General features: G+C 37.1%; 2 protein-coding genes across 5 annotated transcripts in view; one reads left to right on the top strand and one right to left on the bottom strand.

Annotated features, from left to right (window-relative positions):
• Positions 1-15,515, top strand: part of PCMT1 (protein-L-isoaspartate (D-aspartate) O-methyltransferase) — a 45,582-nt gene extending 30,067 nt beyond the window's left edge. For 2 of the 4 annotated variants that reach the window (XM_065888737.1, XM_065888738.1), the window contains exons 5-6: positions 1,920-2,005; positions 6,243-6,422. In XM_065888737.1, the coding sequence (XP_065744809.1) occupies positions 1,920-2,005; positions 6,243-6,422 (266 nt within the window). Of the gene's footprint in view, positions 1-1,919; positions 2,006-6,242; positions 6,460-14,725 lie in introns of those variants that run through there. The other 2 variants (XM_065888735.1, XM_065888736.1) reach the window with 2 other exon arrangements.
• Positions 15,516-18,185: 2,670 nt separating this feature from the next.
• Positions 18,186-20,659, bottom strand: part of LRP11 (LDL receptor related protein 11) — a 45,175-nt gene continuing 42,701 nt past the window's right edge. Inside the window, exon 7 of the mRNA XM_065889062.1 lies at positions 18,186-20,106. Within this exon, the coding sequence (XP_065745134.1) occupies positions 19,952-20,106 (155 nt within the window). The 3' untranslated portion in view covers positions 18,186-19,951. The remainder of the gene's footprint in view (positions 20,107-20,659) is intronic.

Below are 20,659 nucleotides of genomic sequence, written 5' to 3'. Positions count from 1 at the left end.
ACCGGGGCACAAACCCGTGTCCCCTGCATCGGCAGGCGGACTCTCAACCACGGCGCCACCAGGGAAGCCCCTTTACATTCACTTTTAAGTACTAAGCAAGAAAAAGCAATTACTCTAAAATGTTACACTGGTTCTACCTTGACCATGGGTGACATGACAACTATTTCAGAAAATGCCATGTTGAGTTCGTTCTTCATTGCTTTTTAAGAAGTAGTATCAAAGTAACAAGTGTCGAATATAAAAAATTTAAACAGTGCAGAGATGTGTAAGATAAAAAAGAAAGCCCCTCTTTTTCCTCCTGAAGTTTTTTAGACATATGAATGTACAACTGCACACACACATGGTTTTTAAATTGACTCATACTCTACATATTGTCCTTCAGGTTGCTTTTTCCATTCAGCAGTATGCATGGACACATTTCCATGTGAGTACATTTTATATTGTGAAAAATAACAGACATCAAAATATGCATAAAACATAAATGTGAAGCTTAACAAACACCTGTTTAATCACCACACTGATCAAGAAATGGAACATTATTGGCGCTTCCCTGGTGGCGCAGTGGTTGGGAGTCCACCTGCCGATGCAGGGGATATGGGTTCGTGCCCCGGTCCGGGAAGATCCCACATGCTGCGGAGTGGCTGGGCCCGTGAGCCAGGGCCGCTGGGCCTGCGCGTATGGAGCCTGTGCTCCGCAGTGGGAGGGGCCGCAGCGGTGGGAGGCGCGTACCGCAAGAAAAACAAAACAAGACAAAGAAATGGAACATTATTAGTACCTAGAAAGTTCTCTGCTTGCTTTTTCCTCATCATGACTACCTCCCGTTTCCCTAGCGGTATTATTACCTTTATGCATTTACTACCTAATTGCATTTCCATAAATGATGTTTAATTTAATCTTGAACTTCAGCTAAATGGAACCATACAGTATATATTCTATGATGAATGACTTCTTTTATTCATTATTATGTCTGTAAGATTCATCCTTCTTTTTGCATATAGTTCATTTTTATTGCCGCATAGCATTCTATTGTAGGAACATTACCAGAATTTGTTTATTAATGCTGCTGTAGATGGATATTTTGGGTTTCTGATTTGGAGATATATTCACAATGTACGTAAGTCCGGATGCTTATGTACACTCATCATACAAGCACTCATTTCTTTAGGCGTGTTGTTACAGTTCATAGAGTGACCAAAGATACTGCAAAACTGTTTTTTGAAGTGACTGAACCAACTTACATTCCCAACAGTAAGGCATCAGGGTTCCTATTGCTTCACATCTCTACCAGTACTTGGTATTATTAGATTTTTCTTTTTGCCCACTTAATGTATGGCAGTATCTCTGTGATTTTAATTTTGTATTTTCCTATTAATCAGTGAGGTTGAACACTATTTCATATGTTTGGCCATTTGGATTTCCTCTTTTGTGAAATGCCTATTCAGATATTTTGTTACTTATATTTTTCTTTGATTTGTAGGACTTCTATAGACTAGCCCTGTGTCTAGTTGTACATATTATCAATCTCTTCTCCCACTCTGTGAATTGCCTTTTCACTCTCATACTGTACTTTTTTGATAAATAGAAATTCTTAATTTTAATGTAGTCAGACTTACCAATTTTTTTCTAGTGCTTTTTGTGTCCTGTTTAAGGCACTCTGAAATCATGAAGATATGTCCTTATATTAGTTCTCAGAAGCACTATCATTTTAACTTTTCACATTTAGACCTTTGATCTTTGTGACGTTCATTTTTGTGTATGTTTGAGGTAGGGGTCCAAGCATCTATTTTTTCTTTGAATATCCAGTTGTCACAGCATCTTTTATCTAAAAATCTATCCTTTCCCTGCTTTAAATCTCCGATAATTCTTCACACTGGGTAGTTCTATCTGAACAGATTTTTAAAGCTTTTTTTTTCTTTCAGTGGGGGATGGAAGAATGGGATATGCCGAAGAAGCCCCTTATGATGCTATTCATGTAGGAGCTGCAGCCCCAGTTGTGCCCCAGGCAGTGAGTTGGTTTTCTTCTGTGTTTGTTGCTTTATTCAACTAAAGCTCTTAAAAATTTATAGGAAATGACTTCTATTGATGTTCAAAATATCATCTATGTTACGTTGTGCTTTTTTTTTCTTTTTGGTTGATAATTATGCTCAACTTCTTAAAAATTGAAACGCTGTGCATTTTAGTTGCAGTTAGTAGGCAGTTTTTTCATATGCAGACAGTTGTATAAATGACATGAAAATTGCTAAGCCCCAGCTCATGGCTGTCTTATTTAAAGCACTGTTTGATTCGGCTAAGAACTAGTACACCAATAGAATTGGGACAGTCCCTCTGGAGTTCATGATCTGATAATCACTTGGCGTATTGTTAAATACCAGAATGTGCAAGACTGTGTTAGGTGCATGGGTAACACCAGGAAGTATTTGTCATAAATTTATCCTCACAAACCTTACGTTCTAGAAGAGCTGTGTCATACATGTATCAGCATATGATAGATATTGAAGGGAAAACAAAATATGTACTGTAGGAGTTCAAGGGAGGGAGAGTATGTTGCATGGAATAGTCAAGGAGACTTCTTATAGGAATGGAATTTGAACTGAATCTTAAAGAATAGTAGGATTTGCATAGTTGCAGTGAGAGGGAAGGATATTCCAGTAGTGTATGTTACATAGTCAAGGAAATATTTAAGTACAAAATTGAGTTTTCGTTTTAGTAAGACTCTGATAAACTTATGTCAGCCCCAATATTCCTTGGCTTAGGTTTCTATTACATGTGATTTTTTCATGGTTCTTGATTAGATGGCAAGGGGCTAAAAGTGACACTGTCTCTTCTGCCCAGTCTCATCTACTGCCCAACCTGCAAGTGGTTTTTTGTGTGTGTTTACACAGTTATGAGAAGCTGAAAGTTAGGGGATTTGTTCTGGTCACTGACTTGTTATTCATTGGCTGAATGACCTTAGGAAAATCAGCTATTTTCTCTGGCTCTGTTATCTGTTTGAAAAAAAGACCAAACCGGGGGTTTTAACATATTTTAATTGAAGTATTAACATGATGTAGAAAGGTGTACAAGTCATAAATGAATAACGTAATGAATTTTCATGTATGACCACATGATCAGTAGGTTTTTTAACTTTTTAAACTTTTTTTTTTTTTTTTTAATATTGGCAGCCTAGTAGGAACAACTAAAATCTGAAACAGAACTGTGTTTAAATGAAAGGTCTTGGGTACAGGGCTCATCTTCCCCACTAAGACCCTAAGATGATCTCGAAAGGTATTTCTGACTTTAGCTCAGAATGAATTGGACATTTGTAGTAGCACTTGGAAGTATTATTGGGTGGGGGGGGCTCTTTACATCTGATTAAATTTGAAGATAGGCATGCTGAAGGGGCTTTCCAGTTTTAAAAGAATAAAGATGTTTATGCCTCCTTTGGATATCACCCCAAAACAACTAGAAAAACAAGAAGCAGAAACACGAACTCCATATTCAGTTATCTAGGAGATTATACCTGCAACCCTGAACTCTACAGTGTGTGAAGACAGAAAGCAGTTGGAGTAATAACTGACCTGGAAGGGTGAAGGAAGTTGAACCAAAGAGACCATGAGGAGGGTATCAATGCAGAAGCAGTTTGCTCTGCAGAACTCAGAAAAAGCTTAGAAATTGGAGGCATCAGGACCTTGGAAACCAGAGATAACGCTTTGGCCTGAAAAGAGGGGCTACTGCTACTTGCAATTCTTTATAAGGAACAGTTAGCCCTAAGCCCTAAGAAAATTTCTGAGAACTGAAAGACATAATTCTATAGTTTGAAAAGATCTTTTGAGTGCCTAGTACCATGAATTAAAAAAAAAAAAAAAGAGCCACAATATCACTGTGAAATTTCAGAATGTTACGGATAAAGAGAATATTCCAGAAGTTTCCAGAAAAGCAAAATAGATAATCCGTTGAAGGGTCAGTAATCAGAAAGGCATCAGACTGTAGAAAAGCAACATTAGAATGAACAAGTCAGAGGCAAACCATCACAATTCTGAATTGAAAATGATTTCCAATCTTGAATTCTATACCCACACACGTCACTAAATACATAGAATAAAGATAATTTTAGATTTGCCAATCTCAATCTCTGTCTTTAAAAATATTCCACATACTGTTTCACAGAATACTTCTGGAGGAATTGCTTTAATTATGTCATCAAAAAATGAGGGAGTAGAGAGAGAGTAGGAAAAAACCGAAAAGAAGCAGCCATGGTATCTAGGAAGGCAGGAAATTTTGTTCAAGAGAGAGGTGGTAAGAGTTCCAGGATTCCAGGATTATTGCAAGGGAAGTCCCAGTATGAACGCTATGCAGCAGGCCTGGAGAATAACCAGTCCAGATTTAGGGCAGAGGAGGAAGGTACTAGAAGCGAGCCTACCAAAAAAGAGCAGTTAAAAAATAATAAAAAAAAAAAGGAAGGCACTAATTAGATAGATTTGACTGTGTGAAAATTTCATTAAGAAGCTGGGAGGGTACCAAGATTTAGAAACAGTTACAAAGAGAATTAAGGGAATGAAAAAAAAAACCTTCAGTTTTTAACTGTAGGGAAAACAGCTATTATATAAGAAAGGAAACAGTCATTGGGTACCTCTTGGCTCAGCTGCAAATTACATTTACACAGTCATAACTGAAAATGGTTTTAATAAAATATTATGATATTGGTTGGACTGGGGGAGGAGCAGAATACAGTTGGCTCTCTGTATCTGAGGGTTCCACATTCAAGGATTCAACCAATCATGGATCGAAAGTACTCAGAAAAAAAAATTCCACAAAGTTCCAAAAAGCAAAACTTGAATTTGCCACACCTGGTAACTATGTACATGGTATTCGCATTGTATTAGGTATAATAAGTAATCTAGAGATGATTTAAAGTATATGGGATATATAGGTTCTATGCAAATATTATACCATTTTATATAAGGAACTTGAGTATCTGCGGATTTTGGTATCAGAGGTAAGGTCCTGGAACCAATACCCCTTGGATACCGAGGGACAGCTGTTTAGGTATGAGAGCTTAGTCCTCATATAGCACATAATTTGAAATAAAAGAGGAAATATTATACAGCATGGTAACTATAGTTACTAGTACTATACCATATAATTGAAAGTTGCTAAGAGAGTAAACCTTGAAAGTTCTCATCACAAGAAAAAAGAACTGTAACTATGTGTGATAATGGATGTTAATTAAACTTACTGTGGTGATCATTTCACATTAGATACATATATCAAATCTTTATGTTGTACACCTAAAACTAATACAATATTTATATGCCAATTATATTTCAGTTAAAAAAATAAAAGACATGCTTTAGAAGTAAGCACTACAAAAGAAGACAGCTGAAAGGATTTAAAATGAGTGGATTTAGGGAGCAAGGCTGGAGTAGTGGGAAGAAGCCTGCTATTTTTTCATTAAAAACCTTGACATTTAGAAAATTAAAAGGGAAAATATAAGGTAGACTTGCTGACAACAAAAATTTTATTTAAGGACACCCTTCCTTGGGATAATACTATCCAAAGTGAGGTTTCTTCCTTACTGTTTTTGATCAGTGGTCATCTGTCAGGCTACATTCAAATTGTGACATACGACTTAAAAATTTTCTGACCAGAGGGGCTTTCAGTGAGTAGTTTTGGTTCTTCATTGACAGGGCGTCCTCGTTCTAATGCTGCAGAGACTCCAGCCCTACCTTCCTTCGTCATGTCATGGTGCCAGTAATCCTAAATTCAGTCATAAAACCAAGGTTCCCTTATTTTTGGTTCAGTGATGCCTTAAATTCTTAGATAGGATAGGGGTTCCTTGCTGATTTTCTACACTTCCCCTCCTCCCCTGCAAACTATAAAGATTCAAAATAGGCATACAGGAATTGAAATTTCCTGTTCTGCCTTTGGCCTTCCCGAGAGGATAGTCCTACATTATGTGGTTCAACTCAAACATTTTGAGCATTGCAGTTGTACCAGGTACTGTGTTAGATGCTAAGGGCACAAAGATGAATAAGACACATTCCCTGTCGTCAGAACATTTGTACTGTAGTAGGGAAGGTCGGTAGGTAAATGAGTGAGTGGGTAATTGAGTAACAAGTTTAACAGTGGAAGTATGTATGTACTAAATAAAGTACATTTCTGCTTTCTGCCCATGGACACTGAAAGTTGTGTATAGTGATGTAAAATGACTATTAACATAAAATCTATAGCTTGGTGTATATGTGCTCTTCTTTTTCTTTTAGCTAATAGACCAGTTAAAGCCTGGTGGAAGATTGATATTGCCAGTTGGTCCTGCAGGTGGAAACCAGATGCTGGAGCAGTATGACAAGCTCCAGGATGGCAGTGTCAAAATGAAGCCTCTGATGGGAGTGATATACGTGCCTTTAACAGATAAAGAAAAGCAGTGGTCCAGGTGGAAGTGATTTTATCTTCTGCTCTTTCTTCTTCCACACATGCAAGGTGAAAGGGTGTGGATTTTAAGAGATTAGACTACAAGAGCTGCTTTTTCGGTTGTCACCTTTGTGCTGCTCCATTTTAACATCAGAAATTCACTACATTAAAAATGTAGAAAAGTTTTGCATGGTCTGTCCTTTTGATTTAACTCATCTTTGGGAAAGGGGGGTGAGACTTGGTTGGCACAAAGGTGTTTTTCTTTTTAAAGAGGCTTTCAGCCACACTTTCTAAGATTATTTTAGTATCAGCCACGCTGTTTCTATATTTGCAACTCGTTTTTATAGCTGCTGTACGGTCATGGAAACAAAGGCTGTCATCTGAAGAGAAGGGGTCATCATTTCCTGCCCCAGTTCATCTCTATTATACCATTGTTGTAAAGAGAAAGAAGGGAAAAGATACTCTTGTCCCAGTTTTCGAAGGTGTCAGAATCCCAGAGAGGACACTCTCCCTCTCAGCTTGATTTCTCTCTTTCAATCAGGTTCATAGACGTCTGACAACCTGTGCCTGTTTTACATTCCACTCTTATTTCAGAACCACTATAAGGAAGAAACCCACCATTTTATAGAACAGGCTGGCCAATTTTTAAGCTACTCTAAGTTCCCGGGGAGGGGAGGGGATTCTGTAAGTGAGTGCCCAGGTCTCACACACCTTCCCAAAGGGCCAGCAGCATGTAGCGTAATCTTCAGTACAGCATGGCTCATTTTAACACCCACTTTTGTTTCTATGTCTCAGCATAATCTGGGTATTTCGTTTGAAGCCAAGATTTCTCTTTTTCCTCTCTTCCTGCTTTCCCTTCCCACTCTCTCCAGTGGGAGGGAGTGAGATCAGTAAGTAAGAGTGACATTAGCCAAGTCTACTTGAAATTAAATGCCAGAATAAGAAAGGCCTTACTGCTTCCTTGTTTTAGAATCTACTTTTATTTGACAGAGGTGCTTATTTTAAGATGATTTCTTAATAAGTAAACTAGTGATTATAGGTTTAATAGACCTCTCAGTTTTGTTTTCTGGAAAGAGGGAAGGCACCTTTTGAATGAATGGTAATGGCAAAAATGGTAATGAATCTCAGTTTGTTCAAAAATGAGTTTTACTTTTGACTAATTTTGATTGGCCATTTCTGGGATACCTTACTAGGAATTGCATTTTAATTCTTCACCTAATGTAGTTATAGCTATTTTCTTTGAATTCTAACTGGAGCACAGCCACTTCTTTAAAAAAAAGTTTTAAAAAGCTATCAGTCTTGTCAGTTAGAATCAGATATAGTTACGAAGTTCCTTTTGCTTCTAGTCTGGTTACATAACTACATAATTGTATGATTGCTGCTGTATAAAAGGGGCAGACAAAAAAAAAAGGGGGGGGCAGACATATCACTGAAGTTACTGAAATTTGGTATCAAGTAAGAGTTCAGATTTTCATTAAGTTTAAAATTTCTCCTTTTATACCCATTATTAGTACCATAATTTAATGATGAAGGAATTATAAAAAGGATTTTAGTTTTTATAACCAGAGGCGGACTTAGCTTGAAGCTAATGAAACTTAAGCTTCAGGGCCCTCACTTGCTTTGGGGCCTTCATGGCCTTATACCAAATTTTATATGCATAGTCTTATTTTTAGCCTACCTTTTTTTTTCCTTCATAAAGAGGTTCCCCCCTTACCCAATTATATAAGCTTCAGGCTTCCACACACCTGTATTTTACCCTTGATAAGACTAAACTATTTGTATTAAATTTAGAATAATTTTTAAATCTATGGACAATTGTTCAATCATTTACCAAATATTTAAATACATGTATACACTTGGTTTTCTTTTTGGCCTTCAACTTTTTAAAACATTGAGCAATTTTACATGTATGCATCATTGGAAACTTTTCTCTAGCTGTACTAGGAGGACTTTCTAATTTTTTCTATTGCAAATTTTCTGTTCAAACACATTTTCCTATATCCAAAGATGTAGTTCTAATTACAGAGATAATCAGTTACTTAGTTGTAAATCATGAAGTTTAAAGAATATAAAGGTAAAACAAAATCTGGAAATGAAATTGGAAAAAAACAACTGCCACATTAAAAAAAAATTTGTACTGAAAGAAATTACTAGAAAATAGGATGTTTGAAAGGGTAAAACATCAACGGTTAACTTAAAATCTTAAGAGACCCTAATCTGCTATTTCTGTTTGTGTTCATAAACTATCAGTCAAGGTCACAGGCAGGAAACAGAAAGTGTGCTCAGCTAGGATTTTGAAGTGACTTTAATGAAGGGACTATTCAAAGAAATATGGGAAAGGTTATGGGAACCAGTAAAGAATGTGACATACCCAGGGACCAGGGGTTCCCAGGGTGATAGTAGGAAGCTGTTACCACTCTAGACCTAAAGGTAAGGAAACAATTTTACTGGAACCTGCTGAGAGCAGGGACAGCAGAAGCGGGGGTGGGGTGTGGTCCCTGACAGGAGCTGTAGTGATAGAGGGAAGCAGCTACTCCCACATCTATGAATCACCTCAGTTTTCTCTCCTCCCGCCCTCTTCTCTCTGCCAGGGCATCGTATGGGGCAGACTTAACTGGAAGTCAGAGAGGAAGAGGCCCTGTGCCAGATGTAGTCTGAAGTCAGCTCTCACCACCTCTTTCCTTCCCCTTTCCTCCCATGCAGCAAATACCTCTGCTGCTTTTCATTTTTTAAATAATTAATTAATTAATTTTTGGCTGCGTTGGGTCTTCGTTGCTGCATGCGGGCTTTCTCCAGTTGCGGTGAGCGGGGGCTACTCTTCATTGCGGTGCGTGAGCTTCTCATTGCGGCGGCTTCTCTTGTTGCAGTGCACTGGCTCTAGGCACAAGGGCTTCAGTAATTGGGGCACGTGGGCTCAGTAGTTGTGGCTCGTGGGCTCTAGAGTGCAGGCTGAGTAGTTGTGGTGCACGGGCTTAGTTGTTCTGCGGCATGTGGGATCTTCCCGGACCAGGGATCAAACCTGTGTCCCCTGCATTGGCAGGTGGATTCTTAACCACTGCACCACCATGGAAGTCCCCGTCTGCTTCTTTTTAAATTTAGGTGTGGAATAGATTTGAGAGGACATCTAGTTTTTGTGTGCCCTGTTTCTATCCCCGTCAGGCTAATCTATGCGTGAACTGTCCTAGACAGGAAAAAAAAAAAGAAAAAAGCCTTTATTTTAAATTGCCTTTGGAGAAGCAACATCTAATACTTTTCTTTGGCAATTTGTTCTGTTGTTAAATTTGTTAAATATTTTTCAGTGTGAGGACCTTCTTAATACATCATTAATTCAGCAAGTGTTTGCGTGCCCACTATGTAGGCACTGCTTTAGGGCCAGGAATACACAGCTGTGAATTTGAAACTGACCATTTTCGTGGAACTTATAGTCAAGTAGAGACAAGACAAACAGGCAATTAGAGTGTGGTGTGTTGGCTCTGCCTTGAGGGCGGTAGGGAGTGATTGTTTAAGCCAGGCAGTGAAGCAATCAGAATTCCATTTCAGAAAGATAATTCTGGCAGTGGGGTAGAGAGTAGATTGGAAAGGGACAAAACTAGGGTCAGAAATAGGAGGTACCTGTAGCAAGTCAGGGGTACAGTGATGGTGGCCTGAATTAGGGCAGTGGTGGTAAGGATAGAATGTGGTTAAAAAGGGTTGCCTACATTTTCTCATCTCACATGGGAATTATGTAAAAAGCTCCCTAGTCAGTTTCTTGCCAGGCTAGATGATTTCTGTTCTTTCAGAATTTCTTCAGGATTAATTCAAGAACTCATCCTAGTGCTTTCTTACGAACATTCTCTTGTTTCTCACCAGCTTTCCATCCTTCTCTAACTGAGGCATCCAGAGCTAGTTGGAGTGCTCTGTGAGAGTGAGATCCAGTCTTATCTCGGAAGGTGTGATAAAAACTAGATGGAAAAAAAGAGAGAGAACTTAGTGGGCATGCTGAATTCTAGTGCCAAATAAAGCCCCAAACTTGAATGTAGACTTTTGTCCCCTTGTACTTGGAAAAATGTTCCTTGCAATTTTGGTGGATTAATAAAAGGGGAGAGAATGTCAGAGAGATAGGCTATAGACTTAGAATCTGTGGTATTATGTTCAAGACTATGGATATTTAATAGTTGTATTAGTTGCTTTGTAAACTTAATGATTTTTAAATTTGTATTTTATTTTATACAAGTATATTTATTTTATATATCTAGAAATCAACATTTTGTTAATCTTCTGGTAAGTTTTATTTTATTTTTGTTTTTAATAGCCACAAGAGTCAAAGGAATAAGTCCATTTCTGGCTGGTGAAACTGAGGAATGTTTCAGGGTTCTCATTCCATAAGTACTTCGTCTATCGATGTCTTCTTTTTTTTTAATTTTTTTTTTTTTAAGAGATGTTGGGGGTAGGAGTTTATTAATTAATTAATTAATTTTTGCTGTGTTGGGTCTTCGTTTCTGTGCGAGGGCTTTCTCTAGTTGTGGCAAACGGGGGCCACTCTTCATCGTGGCGCGCGGGCCTCTCACTGTCGCCGCCTCTTGTTGCGGAGCACGGGCTGCAGACGCGCAGGCTCAGTAGTTGTGGCTCACGGGCCTAGTTGCTCCGCGGCATGTGGGATCCTCCCAGACCAGGGCTCGAACCTGTGTCCCCTGCATTAGCAGGCAGATTCTCAACCACTGCGCCACCAGGGAAGCCCTCGATGTCTTCTTAAAAGTGCCATGTACACATGAAAAAAATGTTATGAATTGACTGGCATTTCTAGGATTGACAGTTTAGGTCCTAGGATATCCAGCTGATCCTGTGTTCCATATTGTTCTATACTGTCCTTTTTAAATTTCTTTACATGTGTTACAGCATTATGATGTATTTTACATCCTTAAAGGCAAGAATGTATTCTGTTGCTTTTGGAATTCTTTTTATGTCTCTCATAATGCTTTGTACAAAGTTAATTGTACAAAGCTTTTATTACCTCAGAAAGCCCATTAATTAGAAAATGTTCATGGATTTTGATTGTTATTTCCTGGTAGTACATATTTTCAGTTGTTCTTGATAAAGAATATATAATACGAAATGTTAGTAACTTAGAGTTATTAACCTAATAATTAAATTATGTATAATTACTTATTATACAATAAAGTAACAAATATAGTTATTAATCTAATGAAATATTAGCACATATATACAATTTTAAAGAGCCTTTTTAGAAATTTAGGATGTACTCTTCTTTATTGTAAATGATCTATGCATGTAAGTCAGATAGAGAAAAATATGGTTATGTAGAATTTTAAATATTAGGAAAAATTAATAAGGTTAATGGATTTTGGAGTCTTAGGATGTGACAAGGTTATACTTGCCATGGCAGCAAATTTTTGGTTTTCTTTGGCACCCTAAATGTTACAAACTCAGGTCTGTAAACTTAATTTCTTTTCCTTTTTTTTTGGAGGGGGTGCTATAAATTGCCTTCTATTTGTTTTCAACAGTACTGTTCCTGACTACCAAAGTAATGTATATGCATTATAAAAATAGGAAAAAAATACAAAGAATAAAAGTCACCCATAATCCCAGAATCTAGAGATAACCTCTTATTAACATTTTGTAGATTTTTTCTTCTTTTATCCATAGATCTATATAAATCTCTTTTGTAATCCTGAGATCATACGGTAGCATTATTTTGTAATCTCTTTTTATTTAATAAAATGTCATCAACATTGTCCCATATCATTAAACACTTTTTAACAATATGATCTTTTCCAGTTTTATTGAGATATAATTGACATATAGCATTGTATTAGTTTTAGGTGTACAACATAGTGATTTGATAGATGTATATATTGCAAAATGATCACCACAGTAAGTTTAGATCTTACATCCAAGTCTTTAATCCATTTTGAGTTAATTTTTTGTGTGTGTGGTGTAAGATAGGGGTCCAGTTTCATTCTTTTTCATGTGGCTCTCCAGTTTTCCCAACACCATTTATTGAAGAGACTGTTTCTCCATTGTATATTCTTGGCTCCTTAATTAATGGACCATATATGCATGGGTTTATTTCTTTGTTCCATTGGTCTCTGTGTCTGTTTTTATGCCAAATGCCATACTGTTTTGATTACTATAGCTTTGTAATGTAGTTGGAAATCAGGAAGTGTGATGCCTCCAGTCTTGTTGTCCTTTCTAAAGTTTGCTTTGGCTATTTGGAGTCTTTTGTGGTTCTATACATGTTTTAGGATTGTTCTATTTCTGTGAAAAATGACATTGGAATTTTGATAGGAATTATATTGAATCAGTAGATTGCTTTGGGTAGTATGGATATTTTAACAACATTAATTCCTCCAATCCATGAGTACGGAATATATTTACATTTATTTGTATCATCTTCAGTGTCTTTCATTAACTTTCTATAGTTTTCAGTGTACAACTCTTTCACCTCTTTGGTTAAATTTATTTCTAGATATTTTATTCTTTTTTGATATAATTGTAAATAAGATGGTTTTCTTAATTTTTCTGTTGATAGTTTATTATTAGTATACAGAAACAGCTAATTTTAGTTGTTGTCTGCAAAAAGAGACAGTTTTACCTCTTTCTTTCTGATTTTGATGCCTTTTATTTCTTTTTCTTGCCTAATTGCTCTGGCTAGGATTTCCAGTACTATGTTGAATAAAAGTGGCGAGAGTGGGCATCCTTGTCTTGTTCCTGATTTTAGAGGAAAAGCTTTCAGCTTTTCACCGTTGAATATGATGTTAGCTGTGAGCTTGTCATATGTGGCCTTTATTATGTTGAGGTACGTTCCCTCTATACCCAGTTTGTTGAGAGTTTTTATCCTTTTCCCTTTTCAACAAAATTTTTAAATGGAGAGGATATGTACTGTATTGCTGGGCAATAAGGATATTTATTGACAGAATCCTTAATGCCTTGCAACAGGTAAATAAAATGTAAAATTATTTTAAAAAACAACAATAGTATCTTTAATCTATATTTTAAAAAGCACAAGTGAATTTAATTTATGAATAGAGCACTCTGCAAGTGAACTCTTTGAAGATTAAGTACTTTAATGCTTGCATGAATTTAAGTAAAAGCTGTTTTATGAGAATTACAGTACTTAAATTATTTGGAAGAATATATTAAGAGGAACAAGAACTGATAACTTATCATTTAACAGATAATCCAGTGCTGTATGACAAAGACAGCTGATGGGAGAAGTCATTTTAAAAATATTTTCTTGCACAATTTATAAAATTCATATTTTATAAAATATACTGTACTGGCCAATAATCCCTTAATTCACCACTTACCTGGGAAATTTTAGCTCTTTATTTACCTTCCCTTCAAATTTATTTTAACAGCTTTTTAAAAAACTTAAAAATTTTTATTATAGACAAGTTGCAAGAATAGTACAAAGAGCTCCTGAATCTCTTCATCCAGAGTTATCGATTATTAACATTTTTCCACATTCCTTTTCAATCCCTCTTTCTCTCTCTATATACATATATGTAACATTTTTTCCTGAGTCATTCGAGATTTAGTTGCAAACATTATACTTATTTACCCCTAAAGTACCTGGGTCTTTAACGGTGTTTTTTGTTACTCAGATTACCCTCAAATGAGAAGCTTTTAGGCTTTTCTGGTAGCTTTATTTTTTCACTTTTAAGAGCTTTATTGAGGTATAATTTCTATACCATACAGTTTATTTGAGACTGCATTTTTCTTCCTTCCTTCCTCTCACTGGCAGTTGCTGGCACAGTGCTGCGCCTGGCTGAGCGAATGGTTTCTTTTGGAACTGATAAAGCTGTCTTATGAAATCAGCTGGCAGGTATATTATACCTACAGATGATGCGTTTTCTCACAAAGAGTTTGGGTTGAGATTGACGCACTCGACAATTGCTAACAGATACCCTAAACAGAAGACTAAATTTTTGTCCAATTTTGTGAATGTAGCTGTAAAGAATCATCTGAACTCTAACTACTCGTTATTATTTTACAATAAATAGTATTAGCAAGATCCTGGATCTAAAAGTTACCATTTCTCTGAATATTTGGTCTTGAAGGAAGAAAGTTACTTTTGAATTAAAAAATAAAGAATTCACGTCCTTTAGTTTTCATTCTTCATTCTGGAGTAGCACGAAGGATGTCTGAAATGGCTGATTTCCATTTTTGCTTTGACTTGGATCATTTGCTCAGTTTTGTTTTTGTTTTTGTTTTTAATAATGCTTGGGGATCAGTGTATTTTTACTGATTTATTAGTTGTGTCTAAACTATTAGAAAGCCAAGTTTTGTAATATGTAACTCCTACTTATATATTTCTCTCCTTTTCCCCCACCAGGGACGAACTGTAAAAGCAACATCAGCTTGACCAGTATATAATATTACAGTGGATTGCTCATCTCAGTCCTCAAAGCTTTTGAAAATCAACAGCATCACAGCTTGTGTTGGACTTTCTTACACTATTTTCAGCATGAAAATGTGTGGTTTTGTGGGGTTTCTAATTCTTCAGAGAGGCACAGAAGCCAAATTGGTAGAAGGATGCAAATATAAATTTGTGTATTATTACTTTAACATGCCCACGTTTTACTTTAAATGTTAAAAGAAAGGGTTCTGCAAAATGGAGAACATAGTTTGTGAATTGACTTTGAGGAGTGGTTTTTCTTTTCTTAGACACTTAATTCTGTTCAGGTGTTAATTTATCAGATTGCTTTTGTGCATCAGGTAACACCACCATTCATAAGTTAAGATTCTTGGTTTTTGGGTGTATGTTAGATGCTACTAAGAAAATAGAGATGAGCTTCCTTTTTAAAGCTTTTGATGTGGTGTCATAGAATAGCATGTTGTAGATACAATCGGCTGCTTTGTTACCTTAAAGCTAAGCATTTGTAAATATTAAAACTTAAGAAGATGACAGGTGATGTCCCTTAAAACACTCAGCTGTTCAGATTGGACATAACTGACATAGTTCTTCCTTTCTCTCTTTAAAAATTCTAGGAGCTCAGTATTGTTTTTCTGTTTCTGATTTGCTGCTCATAATGTATATGGATTTAACATGCTGTGTAAGCTGCGTCCTAGTCACTGAACAGTTGATGCAGTGCTGCTTTGCCAAATAAAGTTAAAAGTGAAAGGCACTGGCGGTGTTCGAACATAGAAGAATCGCGTGTCCACCAGGTACACAATGCCAAGATCACAGAGAAAAAGGTTGTTTCTCTGATGCTCCATTTTGTGAAATCTGAGCAGGTTAAGAGCATTAATCTAACTGTACATTTGTGGAATGTGAGTACGTTTCTCAAGGACAAGAACTACGCCTCATTTACTGTTTTTCTTTGCTTAACTCAGGGCCTCTTGTAGATGTACAATAAATGCTGAATGAATGAAAGGATGAATGAGTGCACGGACTCCATGTCAAGACAGAACAGGGTTGAGGATAAATTTACCAAAACCCATCCATTACCTAGAAATAGATTTATTAATATAACGACTGTAAAATGAGTTTCTAAGAAGGCAGTAACACGTTGGGATCTTGCTTAGATGTTGTAATTTTATACCTTTATATGAGGATCTTAGTTTTTCTAAGGGTTCTAGAGCTTGAAGAGATGTAAGCTCTAGAGCTAGCAGAACCAGCACTCCCAGCAAAGCCCTGCCCCCTGCTGTGCGCAAGTGTGTGTGATTCTGGCAAATAGATCCTTCGTGAGGGGAGGAGGCACCTCCCCCCACATCTTAAGTTAAAGTCTTAAACATTACTTCTTTGAAAATGGCTTTTAAAAAAGTATGCATGCATGTTTTTACCAGTGTCTCTTCTTGGGCAGGGCCTTAGGCACAGGAAACTTGCGTTAGTTGGTGGCCAAACCTTGTGAATTCATTGCTGGCTTCAGTTTGCTGTTGTTAGTGTTGCTTCTGGACTCAGGCCATGAACCCTTTTGATCCAGGACTCTGTCATTTGCGGGCGGTAGTTTCAAACATCAGGTATTCTTTAGGACTTTAATTCTTCAACTTATTCACTAGTCTGTACCCTTCCTAGCTATTATCAACATTTTACTCTATGTAAGTCCCTTTGTTAGGTCTTGGGGATAGAAAAAGGCCCTTACTCTCAAGAAGTTTGCAGTCTGGTTGAGGGGACAGTTTATAAATCTGATAAGACAAACCAAGTGGCATCTGATTGGTACAGACAAATGCTATGCCAAGCATTGCTCTTGGACTTTAAACTTTTTGAGTTAAAAGTTTTAGGGACTTCTCTGGCGGTTTAGTGGTTGAGACTCCACGCTTCCACTGCAGGGGGCACGGGTTTGACCCCTGGTCAGGGAACTAAGATCCTGCATGCTGTGTGGCGTGGCAAAAAAAAAAAAAAAAAAAAAAAAAAAAAAAAAAAAAAAATTTTTTTAAATGTTGAATAAAGAGGAATGGATTTTAGGGGAGCATCAATAAATGTGTAAAGATGGAAATAATGAATTTTAATTCTATCTATGAACTTTTCTCTTGAAAAGAATTGAATTAATATATGTTTAGGTCAGAGAAGAAACGTCTCTTTAATCTTTAGTATTCATAATTTCTAAAATATTTTAGCATTTCATTTTTCCCTATTAGAAGGACTTCTTTACATAATATCAAGGACAACAATAAAAACATTTTTAAAAGTTCCAGTCTAGCGAGGTCCTGTTGAAACAAGGTGATTTTTACAGATTTCATTTTATTAAAGCCAAATCTAGCTCTCAATTAAGAATTCTATTTTCTAACGAGGGTTTCAACCCTTTCCCAAGTAGTATTTAAAAATGACATTTGGGTTAAAAGTATACATTAACATTATAAAAATACTTTAGATCCCATTGCCCTAATTTTTGAAATCTGCGTTGTTCAAAAAAAAAAAAAAGTTGATTACACTTTTTTTTTTTTTTTTGCGGTACGCGGGCCTCTCACTGTGTCCCCTGCACCGGCAGGCGAATTCTCAACCACTGTGCCACAAGGGAAGCCCGAGGCTTTATCTTTTTAACTGACTTTGTGTTGCTGGGGCCAGGACTCTGAGAAGTGCTCCCTCACCTTAGTGCCTCCAGAGTGCTGTGCTGGGCCGGTGAAACCCTCCCCTCTTCCTCATTCTCTCTTTCCCCCTTTTCCTGTTCTTCTCTTCCCTTTCCCTTCTTGCCTTTTCTTTTTCTTTCCTAACGTTAGATGAAGTTCTATGGCTGCTGGGTCTCAAGAACTCATTCTCACTTGGGTGGAGTGTCCCAGTAGGATGGGCATCACAGAATAACACTTCTGGTCAAAGGGCAGGTGATGGCAATACTGAGGGCACCTTAAGCATAAGAGGCAGCAGTCCAACGGCCTAGGGCAGCCGAGGACATTTGTATTTGAATTCCATGCCCTGAACACTTTTTACTGTGCCCTTTAAAGGACTGCATCACACTAAGTAATTTGTTTTGCCAGCATTATTTGTTTATTTTAATTTTTAGGTGATTATCCTGTCAGGATTTTGCCTAGAAATTACCTTATGGATCAAAGAGCCTGCAGAATTTTCCTGTTAACACTACCGTATCAGTTTTAAATCAATAGTAAAAAGGATTATTTTCTAGGGAAAAAGACCTATGCTGCCACTGTTCGGCATCACGAGAGAGGATGTACAGTAAGTGTATCAGGAGCCCAGGAAAAAATCCAAATTCAAAATTCCAAGTATGGTTTCTACTGAACGTATGTATCACTTTTGCACCATCACAAAGTAAAAAAAAATGTAAGCTGAAGCAACGTAAGTCAGGGACCATCTGTACTAGCAGCTATGATTATATTAAAAGGTGTAAAAAAAGGCTTGGGAATATAATAAAATTTATTAAAGAATGCTGTACATATAGATATGGGACATCTTTTACCAAGTGTTTCAACACCATGGCAATACTAAATCGTGTTTAGTTTCTTTATGGATAAAAGATGTGCTGAAAGATGCAGGCCTCATCAGTTTTTGTTTTATTGGATGTGGCTACAGGTGACATCCTTCTATAGAAAAACAAACTGCACAGCATCGCATACAGAGTACGGACATCTTAGGTTCATTCACACAGGCATTTCTCTGAACTCCTTAAGGAGAACTTTAAATCTTTGCTCAATTCTAAAATTCATGCTTGAGTTTCTTAGGAAATAAAAATAACCAATTTCTTTGTTTTCCTAGAATTAAGTAACTATCCATTTGTCAGTGTATATCTCTGACCCAAATTAAGTCTTTGCTAAAGGAATAACTTACATCAGGTTCAGTCTAAAAATAGTTTTCTAGAGGGTTTTCAAGTATTTTAAAAGATTTGCCACTTATGGTAAAAAAAAAAACAAAAAACATGTGACTAGGAACATCACATTATACATTCCTCTCAGTAGAATAATTTCTAGAATGTGCATAGTCCCAGCATTAAGCAATGGAGGAAATAATACGCCTTTAAAATCCTACAGATTAAAAGGTAAAAGATGCTAAGCTAGATGCTGGTTTTCTGTAAAGATGAATTTGTGCAAAACTCCCTTATGCTCTGGGAGTACATAAGCCTGGCACTAGCTGTGTGCACATTATAACATTTTAGAGCATTAAATAAATAACGGGAAAACTGCATCACTCCACTGAATGGAAGAACCGCTGATACTTAAACACGTGACATTTTTACAAAAGCTGTACCCAGAAATCCATTCAGTGTTCTGTTTTTCAATTTGAATGCAGTTTTTTTCTTCCATCAACACATACTAATGCTGAAAACCAGTGACTATATAAATGAGCTGCTGTGTTCTGGACTGTCGAGCGGTGTTGAGCAGATACAAGAACTAATCATCCTCCTTGCTCATTTTTCCCTCAGCTAGGTTTCTGTTAAAATTTTTGACCTGCCAGGTTCTCTGCTTCCATGACCATGTTAGAGCTATTTGTAATTCAAAGTCTGAGTCATTCTCCTTTGGGAGAATGAAGCAGCCACATACATGACACGATGTCAGGCATTGGGAAGAACTCATATTCACCTTCCCTAGGCCTTACTGACCTGTTCATTAGGTTTATAACTTAGATATTCCTGCCGTGGATAACATCTCATTGAAGGTGTACACTCACTTGAGCTCCATCCTCAGAAATAGGTTTTGAAGAGGAGAAGAGAAAGGAGAACACTGGAAGCTTAAAGTGAGAAATGGGAGGGCCACAGGACAAGGGAAGTGGGGTGGTATGAAGTGCCAATGGCTGGCTTCTAGGAAGAGTTAACACCGCCTTTCTCAGGAACCTCTAGAGACTCGGAATTTTCTGCCTTGGCTAACAGCAAATTTCTGTTTTTAGGGACAGCTTATGTAAATCAGAATTAGATTTGTAAAAGTCTGTAGTCATATGGACTCCTCTCTGAATTTCAAAATATTTCACATACTTCCCAAGGAAAATCAATAACTAAAAACAGAGGTTTAGTATTTGCAGAATCTTCAGGGTTTTCAGTAGTTTTCTTAGTTAAACAGAAGAGGTTAAAAACAAAACAAAACAAAAAACAGAAGAGGTTATAAATATCAGAACCCAAAATATATACAAATTATAAGTGAACCATGTCCTTGCCCTCAGCTATTTAAATTACACTTATTATAGATACATCCCATTTATGAGGTAGTCAGACTCCTCAGATGTAATGGGACGAGCTTTTTTAAGTTTCTGTTTCACCAGCCGTAGTCGACAAGCAACCATGAGAAGCAGCAAAGCCGTGATAGCCAAACCCAGGGCCAGGGGTAGCACTGCACCTGTGCAAAGGTCGGAAATGAACAGGGTAGGTCAGTGGTTAATACCAGTAACAGCCACAATCCATTACATGATAAGCACTGTGCATGCACTGTTTTATTTAATCTGAGCAACTCAAGTAGGTACTTAGAGTACCTCCATCTTGCAGATTAACTGAGGTGCAGAAAGATTGAGTAATTGGCCCAAGAGCACATAGCTTGTAAGTTGCAGGTCTAGGTCTCGGAAACCATGAGTTCCTTAAAACCAAACTGTGTACCAGGTTCCTATAAAATTTATAGGCCATCAGTGGGTACAAACGTTGCAGTCAGATTACCCTTATATCCAGCTGTAATAGACATTCTGTAAATAGACAACCGTACAGACACTGTGACCACAGGAAATGTCTTCATTGCAGTCACAGCTTACATCTATGGATTCATACATGATCATTCACCATTAAAATAAGTATGGACTAACTCCTGATTTCTTGCTCTGGTTAGGGCTTTAAGAAATTTTTGCTTCCTAAATCCAGAGAACCTACTCTCGGCCAGTAGAACCATTATTGAAAACTTGAGG

Source organism: Phocoena phocoena, chromosome 12, assembly GCF_963924675.1.
Source record: "Phocoena phocoena chromosome 12, mPhoPho1.1, whole genome shotgun sequence".
NCBI lineage: Eukaryota > Metazoa > Chordata > Mammalia > Artiodactyla > Phocoenidae > Phocoena > Phocoena phocoena.
The sequence above is the reverse complement of the archived record's forward strand: the minus strand, read 5'-3'. Positions and strand labels throughout refer to the sequence as shown.